This window comes from Pelophylax lessonae (genome assembly GCF_965119305.1).
Source record: "Pelophylax lessonae genome assembly, chromosome: 6".
Lineage (NCBI taxonomy): Eukaryota > Metazoa > Chordata > Amphibia > Anura > Ranidae > Pelophylax > Pelophylax lessonae.
In genome coordinates, this window is record NC_138773.1 from 65380158 (window position 1) to 65391934 (window position 11777).

At 41.8% G+C, this 11777-nt stretch overlaps 1 protein-coding gene across 1 annotated transcript in view; it reads left to right on the plus strand.

Moving 5' to 3' along the window:
* The window catches only part of LOC309558611 (uncharacterized protein), a 99299-nt gene extending 95297 nt beyond the window's left edge, over positions 1-4002 (plus strand). Inside the window, exons 16-17 of the mRNA XM_082261679.1 lie at positions 1646-1763; positions 3361-4002. Of these exons, the coding sequence (XP_082117805.1) occupies positions 1646-1763; positions 3361-3967 (725 nt within the window). The 3' untranslated portion in view covers positions 3968-4002. The remainder of the gene's footprint in view (positions 1-1645; positions 1764-3360) is intronic.
* The last annotated feature ends 7775 nt before the right edge of the window (positions 4003-11777 follow it).

Sequence of the window (11777 nt, forward strand, 5' to 3'; positions counted from 1 at the left end):
GCTATATAATTTTTGTCGACCGTCAAAACACGTCAGATTTACGTCTCTTTAGTACAGATTTCGATGGGGAAAAATCTTATGAGCAAGACTAGGCATGCTCAGAGAAGAAAGAACACAAAGAAAGCAATCCAACACGTGACATCACTTCTGAAGTAGAATTCTGTCATTCGGGAAAATTCGTGTGCAGTCCAAAGCACATTCCAACCAACAGACAAGACTCTGGACAAAAGACGGACGACCGGTCGGCGGAAATTGGTTGCGTGTGTACGAGGCTTTAGTTGTGACTTGTGAGAAGTGTTAGAACTTCTGGAAATCTTTTTGTTGCTATGTGTTCCTTCCTGCCCTGGTAATGTCTTTACCTTCCATTTCTTGTATGAAGCAGAAAGTGGGGGTCATGGACAGAAATATTTACCTATCACTATTGTATACAAAATTCTTAAATAAAGAAAGCTAAGGGATCAGTAAACTATAAAAGACAAAGAGTCCCAAATTTATGTCTTTCCCTTTCATTCTCCATGGAAATTAAAAAAGGCTAAAATGTGGCTTTAAGAAGCTCCATGCTGTAGCCCAATTCCAAAAATTATTATTGTATCATATGTACATGAAAGCACATTTCCTATTTTTCTTACAGTGCAGGCAAATGCTCATAATTACAATATGGGGGGTCACATACATTCCATCATTTGAAACTTGGAATAATATACAGTAAACCCCCCTCCATTGCGGGGGTTACGTTCCGGACCCAGCCGCGAAAAGTGAAATTCCGCGAAATAGAAAAATCCTATTAAAATGCATTGTAGGCATGTTTTTTTACTGTCACTGTACGTGTAAAAGCATTTTAAGGTCTTTTAACACACTTTTAAAACAATAGAAACTCATTTAAACACATAAAAGATACTAAGAGACAGAGCAAGAGCTGTGAAAAACACAAAAATATTTCATTTTTAATGATTTATATAGTAAAATAACATTACAAAAAAAAACGCGAATTACCGGGACCGCAAAAACTGAACCGCGATGGAGCGGGGGATTACTGTAGTTATGTCTGGAGTTTGGTGTTATGTTATTCTCTTGTATATATACCATATATCTAAAAAAATTAAAGCAGACCTTTACCCAATAAAGCAACTCATTTGAACCTGGCTTTCCCCTCCATCTTCCATGACTTGATTTAAAAGAAAATGTTAGTCTTCTGATACTTTTTGTGGTGCAGGATAGCATTGCTTTCTTTCTTGCCTAGGCGAGAATGATATTGAACATTGGATTTCACACGTGTGCAGATGTGCCACAGGAATTCACTGATGACCTGCAGCACATTTGAGCATATGCAGGGAGTTTCCCGCACATGCATGAAGATGACTCTGATATGAAGTTCAGAATCTCAGGGTGCCTGTGCAAGGCCAGGCAGAGCCCTTCGGCACATCTACGCGTGCACTAGATTGAAAGAGGGGACCAAATTATGGGGGACTGAAGTTCCTCTTTAAAAAGACTGCAGTCCCTTGATCAAATATTCCTTCCCTGAAAATGTAATTGTTTTTTCAAAATGCGCACAGGGTATGTCTATAAACCAGCCATGTATATCTGCCTCTATCATCAGAATGTAAGCACTTTAGCACTAAAATGTACCATGTCATTCATCTTCCAGGGGCCTTTTACTATGCACAGAAGGGCTATGAGGCCCAGAATTCAGATGAAATTTCTCTTAGAGTCGGGGTTGTTGTGGAAGTGATAGAGAAATCTGAAAATGGCTGGTGGCTGATCTGGTAAGATACTGACTTCCTAAAGGGGATGCATTGTGTTTCTGTCCATATTGTATTTTGTTTATGTATTATTATGATCAGGGCTACATTTATTGTCAGTTTTCACATTTCCTTTTTTTTTTTTTTGTATCTCCTGTTGTTTAAACTTAATTTGTTTACAGAGCTCAGTAGCTCAAGCTGGAATTTATACACATATCTGAGATCAGTGACTGATCTAGAGGTTTAAATCAAACAAGGTGAGCCTCTGCTGTGCTATCACTTTATCTAAATCTGTGGAGAGCCTTTGATGAAATTTTTATTTGGAAAACTAAGATAGTTAATGTGAGCATGTGCTCAGACCATACACACTAAAGTATTTTTATATGTATAACTAAGTATTAAAAGAAGTTCTCTTTGACTTTTATACTGTAGCTATGAGCATTGCAGAGGTAATCATTTTTAAAATTCACAACAGAGGCACATACCTGTATATCTTTTTTTTTGTATACAAACTTTTTTATTAGGGTGAAAAAATTGTGGTACAAAAGCGTACCTGTATATCTTAAAGTGGTATTAAAACTTTTTTTTTCTTTTTAATACCAAACATGTTATAGTTATCTGCTCATGCATAGAATGCATGAAGGCGAAAAACCTTCAGCCTTTAGAACCACTTTAACTCTTTTCTTATTACTATGGAGAGGAGAATCTTTGCGGCTCGCCAGTTTGCTAATTCAAACATGCAGCAAATATTTCAAATTTGTTAGAAAGGTTCTGAAACATGAATTTTGGCATGATCTTTAAAGACCTGTTCTTGCCATATGCGATGGGGCTGCACTGGCAGCCACTTCTAGCACAACGCCAACACATAGGCAAAGCAGAATGCCCTGCTTCCTATGTTGTCAGTTCGCACCATTGCTGAAAAAAAGTAGTGCATGCACTGCTTTTTATTAGAACAGCGGGTTGCAACACAAGGTACCACATTGCAACACCATGGTGAATTAAACTCTATTTAAATGTCATTGGTCTGTGCAAAATTAAGGCAAACCCCCTCTTAAAGGATAAGTTCAGCTTTTTAAAAAAATAATAAATGCACATCTTTTTGCAGGTAAAAAAATGTGCATTTATTATTTTTTTTTATTGGGAGCCTGGAAAGCATTTGACCCCCGGTCAGCAGATAGGGGGTGCAATGCAGGACTCTTGCAGACTCTGTGTGTAAGGTGTCTGGCTGTACATCATACAGCCAAACAATAACACACTGTCACAACGGGGAGACAGGGGGGTGTGGGGGCAAGTGGATTTGTAACATGTTACACCCTGAATATGGGTGTAAAATGTAACATGTTACAAAAGGTGAACTAATCCTTTAAACAGTTGCCAATGGAACAAGTGGCTATTTTTAAATATTTCACTTTTAATTCTGTTCTGGTAACTGCTTAAAATCTTTGATTTCCTATCACTTTGTGTCCTAGTGACAGTGGTCACCAGGACAAATATAGTGGGTGAATAAATAGATACACAGGAAAATAAAAAGATACGAGACGTGAGTTTATAACTCTAACAATATAATAAAATCGACTCAAAACCATTTTAATTTCCCATAATCCTTGCCTCTTTTCTCCAGTTACAGTGGAAGATTTGGATATGCTCCAGGCATGTTCCTTAAACCCTACAAGAATCCTCACCAAAACCTGCAGGTATCATTCAATCATGAGGGATTCGGTTCCACACCCAACCTCCTTAAAGCAGTAAGCAGTGGAAACCTTAATAATAAAGACCTAAGCCTGGAACTTTCGAGTGGGGTGCTTGAGAAGAAGACACACAAGGCACGGTTAGAAAAGAGGATATCTATGTCCTTGAGTAATCTGCAAGATCCTGATAAGGTAGATGCAACCTTTAGCAGTTTAAGTGGAAGAATGGACACTGCTATAGAATGGTGTAAGCAGGATTCGGGAACATCTGGTTCTCCTCAGACGGATCATTCTCCAAGCTTATCCTTGTTACAGGAGAACTATGAGTCCCATTTAGAGTGGACAATGGACAAAACAGAACTTGAGGAAGAAAGACAGAGGACAGATTCAGGATTTGATGAACAACATTCGCCTCCGATATCTATTTCTTCAAATTTTGGTGACACGCCACCTCCCATTCCCCAGAGACCTTCACTGCAGGAGATTCGCTCCAAATGTACCACCATTACTAGGAGAGCTGTTGGACAATCTAATATCTGAACCAGTACTAGGAACTACCAGCCATATTGAATCAATACCTGTAAACATGACTAGGGGAACAGGGTGAGAGGGGACAGCAACCAAGCACAAAATGTCCACCTATTGGTTACCAGATTGTTTTTTTTTTTTTTTCTCTTTATTTCTGCCTTGTATGGACTCCTTAGTCAGGTCCCTTTTGAGTAAGGACTTTAGTAAATGAGCTAATACAGTATGCTTTAGGTGTATTCGTTTTTTTTTTTTTTTTTTTTTTTTTTTTTTGCAGTTTGGGATTCTTTTACCTGCAGTTGAACTTTTTCTGAACTGCATCAAGTTTCATTAGGCAACTTTGACATTTTCATTGACTTGCATATAGAGAAAAACTTCTGATAAAAACAAAATCCAAAGGGGGTTCAGAAACAGATAAAAAGAATCACCAGACTTTTCATAGCTCAGACAACACACATCTACCACATCCTTTCCTCCATGCTCTTGAATGATGGACTATACCTTTTAAAATGTATCTGATGCTGACCTCTGTTGTACACCTGGTAAGCTCTTGTTCAATAGACATGGATGGAAGTCTTGGATCTACATTTCGGTGCAGGGTGATGATCAGTGATTTTGGCTCTCTTACCAGGGCCCCAGTAGGGTGGCGGGGCCCTGCAATTTCAGTGGCAGCTGGCATTTTTTATTGTAGTGTTTGACATAAACATATAAAACATATACACCATTGCCGATTTGCTTGCTATTTTAAAGGGCTTCTTTTTCCTGTCCATGCAGTTCTGGGATTTTCACAGCTCTGTCACACAGCACAGCCTGTCTGGCATGGCAGGAGGCCTTTTTTTCCCTCTGCTGTAAGTAACACTTATGACTGGAGTAACAGCTTGTGACTGGACAGTGAAGGAGAAGCAACACAGTGATGGGTTCATCTGTCTGTCACTCTGCTCTTACTAATGTGCTCCATATCAGTGCATGAGCACAGCTGCTTCTCCCTCTCTATGTCTGACCCATGGACTGTATAATGCAGAGAATTGGTGAAATTCAGGTACTTATGTATAAACTTTGCTTATTGCATTTTTCACATTTTTACACTAAACAGAAAGGAGTTAAGAAACGGTAATGTCATCAGTTCAAACGCGTACAAATCATTTAAACAGTATATAGATATAGCAAGGTGGTCCAACTATACTGTCTGAACACCAGAGGTATGAAAACACGTGGTTATGAAAAGTCGATGCCAGTAAAGTGAAGCCGACCTAGAGGTTCACAGTGCCTTCGTGTAGAAAGGTATCTGAATGTGAATGACGTATGGCAATGGTACAGGCTATCCATAGATCAGAGAGAAATCATGAAAAAAGGAAAACGAGGGATGCATTATAGTTGGGTACAACTAGTGATACAAGCGGGATATTCTACATATAGATATATATATATATATATAACCAAGAAATTTTAATAGGTGGGTCAGCCACCTTGAAAAAAGTCGGTATATAAAACCTAGGATAAAGAAAAGAATCACAGTGACATATTACCAATAAGGCCATAAGTACCGGGTGGTGTTGCTCCAGGCTGAGCCCCAATGGCACTCAGGATAGTAGGGATGCCAGCGTAAGAAAAACTCATCCACTAAGCAGTGAACAATTTAGGTTGAAAGCACTACTCATCATTGCCGATCCTAGCATGGATGTATACATGTGAAAGCCTCAGTCAATGCCACTCCTTGGTCAATGCCCCTCGACATGTTTCACCCCACCCACCAGGGCTTAATCATAGAGGTGATTAAGCCCAAGTGGGTGGGGCAAAACACATGGGGGGGGGGTGACATGGCCCTAGGAGCGGCATTGACTGAGGCTTTCACATGTATACATCCATACTAGGGATAGACTGATATGTTTTTTTCAGGGCCGATACCGATATTTTGGTCACAGCGTATCATATCGGCCGATATGGGCCAATATTTTGTACATTTAAAGTTTTGAAAAATAAAGTAAATTTTTGACACAAATCTGGTACTGAACATGTTAATTTTTGTTTAATGCTTAATGGCTGGCTTGCTGGTACCCTGTGGTAGGTGGCTGGCTGGCAACTTGTGGTTGGTGGCTGGCTTGCTGGCACCCTGTTGTGGATGGCTGTCTTTCACCCTGTGGTGGATGGCTAGCTGGCTGGCTGGCACCCTGTGGTGGGTGGCTGGCTGGCTGGCACCCTGTGGTGGATGGCTGGCTGTCTGGCACCCTGTGGTGGGTGGCTGGCTGTCTGGCACCCTGTGGTGGGTCGCTGGCTGGATGGCACCCTGTGGTGGGTGGGTGGATGGCTGGCTGGCACCCTGTGGTAGGTGGCTGATTGGTACAGGGGCTGTGGATGGCTGGCTGGTAAAGTGCCTGTGGCTGGCTGGTACAGGGCTTGTGGGTGGCTGGCTGTCCGGCACCCTGTCTGTGGGTGGTTGGCTGTCTGGCACCCTGTCTGTGGGTGGCTGGCTGTCTGGCACCCTGTGGTGGGTGGGTGGCTGGCTGGCACCCTGTGGTGGGTGGGTCGCTGGCACAGGGGCTGTGGGTGGGTGGCTGGCAGGTACAGGGCCTGTGGGTGGCTGGCTTTCTGGTACAGGGCCTGTGGGTGGCTGGCTGTCTCACTGGTACAGTGCCTGTGGCTGGCTAATACAGAGCTTGTGGATGTGGGTGGTTGGCACCAGGCTGCTGTGGGTGGGTGTATGGCTGTGATACACTCCCGCGAGACTAGTCCCATCTCCAGACGAGGCTGTCCAAGGCTAGGGGGGCGGCCTAAGAAAGCAGAATGACGTCACAAAAATATTGGCAATATCGGCCAGTTCCGGGGCCAATACCGATATATCGAGGAAAGTGCATATCGGCCCCTGATATATATCGCCTTGCCAATAATCTGTCTATCCCTATTCCATCCAAACTAGGATCGGCTATGGTGAGCTGCCGTTTCAAGCTAAACAGTGACATTTTTGTTCTTTGACTCAACTATGTTAGATTGGGTAAAAGGGAGGAGAGATTTAAAAAAATGATATATATATATATATAAATATAAATATATATATATATATATATATATATATATATATATATATATATATATATATATATATATATTCATAGGGTTATTTTGTTTATATAAACTGTTGGGGAGGGGGGGGAGAGGTAGTGGTAGGGGATAGGGGTTAGCACCAGATCTCATGCTCAAGGCTCTCCAGGGTAGGCAAAGAAAGTCAAAGGTAGGAGGAAGAGGAGAACAAGGAAGTCCATCTCCCGATCTTTATAAGTATTGAGAGAATGTGGCTGAGGTATGGAAATATTTCCATAGCGTCTACACCATTAGAGGTCGTTCCAGAAGTTTCTCTTCAGAATGGATCATCCTTTCCATGGATTGGATTTTGTTCATCTCACATACCCATTCCACCATAGATGGATAAACCATAGACACCATTGATGGATGGTTTGTGACAGTTCCGAGCTATGATGTTTCTAGCAGCCGTGAGCATGTGGCGTAAGATATCCTTGATAATGGATTTTAAAGATCCCAGAATGATCAATAGTAGAGTAATACATAGGTTAGGTTGAAAAGATAAAGCTGTGATTTGCATATTCAAAATATTTTTGACCAGAAGGAGGAGACAAGAGGACAGTGAGCCCAAATCAGCCCCCTTTGCCGCCAAACACCGCCAGCAAACATCAGGGCTAGGGGGGTCTATACTGTAGCATGGAGATCAATGGGACAGCGGTACCATCTAGAAAGGATATTATAATTCCTTTCCTGGTGTTTAGCTGACATTGACAGGTTAAGGGTGAGTAAGAGGGATGTATTTCCATCAGAGGGAGAAATTTATGAGCCCATCTCTGATTCCCATCTGGCCAAAAATGGGGAGTTAAAATTCAGGTACTTACACTTATTGAATTAAAACATTTTTTTTATTGAATTAAAAAAAATATTGTTAATATTATTATTATTATTATTATTATTCATTTGTATTCATGGAAACAGGTCTGCATTCATTTGTGTCTTTTATATAAGCTTAAATTGCGCTTAGCAAATTCCTTTTGCTGTATTCTGCCTCCTGTGCCATTGCTCAGCACCTCCATAATATTCAAGGATCTTATCATTATATATTTACAGAAGATAGTGCCGGTACTGAAATTATCACTTTTATACTAACAATATTTTGCAATATACCATGTAGATTACAACATAACTGGAGCCATAAATTAAACTGCCTACTTGAATACATGTTACATGGAAGGAGTTTCTCTTTCATAATAAACAAGTTTCAATGACATTTCAAATCGTCCTGATTTATATAACAATAGAGGACTTTTATAGGAACCCAAGTTGGATAACCTCCAGCAACAATTGGGTGAGCCCACCAAAGCTGAAATTTCAATTCTCTTTCAAAAAGCAAACATTCCCAATAGATTATGCTCAGTAAATGATCATGGTTTAAAGGGTATGTGAACTCTAACAATTAAAGTTACCCCAACACTTCATATTTCTGATATGTGCCTGCTGTACCATGTACTTGTATGAAAACGTATCCTGTTCTCTTTGTATTATTTCCTCTATGTGAAATCTCTGGTGTTCCTGCCAGTCCCTCTGCTGACCACACTAAGCAGGAGGACATACCATGGTCGGTTATATTGCTGTGCTGGGAACTCAGCCTGCCCTCCTCCAATGATCAGACTTGCCCTGACACCCCCCCCCCCCCTGCATAGCCATTCACTGTGCAGCGGGGGGCCTAATTCACTATAAGTTTGGATTAGAGCTGCTCACTTCTCCAGAAATAACTACAGCCTAAACTCATTAATCCTAATTAGGTGAAGTGGCTGGAGTTAAACCTTCAACTAGGTGCTTTAGTGAATTTGGAGTTGGAGTTAACTTAGACTGAATTCGTTTGGAGTTAACTTAGGCTGAATTCGGGTTTGGAGTTAACCAAAATCCCTTTGTGTTTTTCATAAAAGGAAATTTGTCTATTTTGAATCACTATTACACAGTAATGTCATCTATTATGGTTTATTTTAATTTTAAGTCATAGTTATGTATCTTATGTGTTTTAACCTTTAGATTTACTAATAGCAGACTACAAAGCTGTCTAATTAGCAATCTTCATTCTTTATTCATCTGGAACTTTCAGGCATATCTGATTGTATTCAGCACTTTGGTGTAGTGGGCTAAGCTCATAGACAAAGATTGCTAGGTCATGAGTTCAAGGCCCAACCATGATAACACCCTGTGTGCTCACAGTTGTGTGTCATTATTTTTTTTGGCCACATAGTAATACATTGGCTACATCACCTAAAATTGCATGTCAATGGCCACGTATATTCAAGAAACAAACATGCATATGTGCAGGGTGCAATTATGCATTTGCCAAGTTTCAGTATTTATTTACAGCTGTCTAAAATTTAAGGAGATGATGGCACACTTGGGATTTGAACTCATGCTCTCAGTGTTTATAGACAGGAACACTAACAACTAAACCATTGAGCTGAGCATGATTACCCCCTGGAATATTTATTCCCATGTTTCAATAGTTAACCACTTCCTTACAGGGCAGTTACACCCCCTTCCTGCCCAGGCCAATTTTCAGCTTTTTATACTGTTGCATTTTGAATGACAATTGCGCGATCATGTATGACATTATTTTCACACAAATATTGCTTTCTTTTGGTGGTATTTGATCACTTAAAGGTTTTTTTTATTGGCAAAAAGAAGACCTAAATGTTTGACCCCTAAAAAAAATTGTTTTTGTTTATGTAATAAAATTTGGTAAATCAATATGTTTTTAGTTGCACTGACGAGCATTGATGAGGCTGCGCTGGCAGGCACTGATGAGACACTAATATGCAGCATTGATGGGCATTGATAGGTGGCACTGATGGGCAATGATTGGCACTGGTGGGCAGCACTGATAGATGGTAATGATGGGCAGCACTGATGAGGAGGGCACTAACAGGTTCCCTGAGCACTGATTGGCATCAATGGTGGCATGGGTGGGCATCCCTGGTGGCCATGGGTCAGCAATCCCTGGTGGCTCTAGTGGCATCCCCCAAGGGTCTGCACTGGTAATCAATGCTCTGATTACAAGCACAGACCCCACCCCCCCCCCACACACACACACATACACACATACACACACTTACTTTGCATATGAATGCCATTTCTTCACAGCTGAAAGTGGCCCTCCCCATGATTAGCCAGTTGATTGTGACCACTTGCTGGAATGTGTGCAAGCCAATTTGGTGTCATTTCTGGTCCAGGGCGAACGCCAATGTGCCATTTGCAATTTATTGTAAAGAGATTTTGCTTTATTTTAAAAATGGCATACTCAGACAACTAAAATGTATTAAAATGTTTTACCTAGGCCAGTGATGGTAACCCTTAACCCCCCTCCCCCCCCCAGATGTTTTTGCCCTACATTTCCCATAATGCTCATGTACTCTGCAGTGTAGGTGAGCATCATGGGAAATGTTACAAAACACCTGTGTTGCCAAGGTTCGTCATCACTGACCTAGGCCAACTAAAAAGGGGAGTGAGTGCTGTAGCAATCTTTTATTTAGTAATCATTTTTAGTGATTTTTTATTAAATGTTTTAGTGACATTCATCCACAGAGGCTGAATGGAAATGTTGTATTATTCCTTAATTTATATATATTTTAGCTAAATATATACATACACACTTTAATTATTTCTTACAATTTAATACCCCCACACCCACCCTCCTCCCCCCACACCCACACTCCTTCCCCCCATACACTCCTCTCCCCCCCCACACACACACACTCCTCCCCCCACACACACACACACTCCTCCCCCCCCACACACACACACACTCCTCTCCCCCCCCCCCACACACACACACCCCATCCCCCCCCCCCACACACACACACCCATACACACTTCGCTGGAGTAAAGGGAGAAACCCTACCCATGTTCATACTGTACTGCCATTGCACACACAAAAAATACAAGAAATTGATTACATTCAATAGACACAAAATACACACACACACTCCTTCCCCCCCAACACACACACTCCTCCCCCCCCACACACACACAATCCCCCCCACACACACACACCTCCCCCCCCCCACACACACACACACACACACACTCCTCCCCTCCCACACACACTCCTCCCCCCCACACACACACTCCTCCCCCCCACACACACACTCCTCCCCCCCCACACACACACTCCTCCCCCCCCACACACACACTCCTCCCCCCCCACACACACACTCCTCCCCCCCCACACACACACTCCTCCCCCCCCCACACACACACACTCCTCCCTCCCCCACACACACACTCCTCCCCCCCCACACACACACACCCCTCCCCCCCACACACACACACCCCTCCCCCCCCACACACACACACCTCCCCCCACACACACACACCCCACCCCCCCCACACACACCCCCACACACACACCCATACACACTTCGCTGGAGTAAAGGGAGAAACCCTACCCATGTTCATACTGTACTGCCATTGCACACACAAAAAATAAAAGAAATGGATTATATTCAATAGACACAAAAGATATCTGAATTACATCCAGACAAATATGAAGAAAAGAAAACAAAAAACCAGGAGCTGTTTACAAATGAATACGCTTTATTGAACATGTATAAAACATCAGTAATCACTCAAGCAGGCATGTGGAATGTGAAATGTGAAATGCAAAATGCCCCCCCCCCCCAAAAAAAACCCAAATCAAGTAATCTTTATTCAAATTACAGTGCAAAGATACAACATATGATGGATAGATAGAGCTTACAATATCCAAAAGTCAAGCAAAATAAGTTGTAGAATG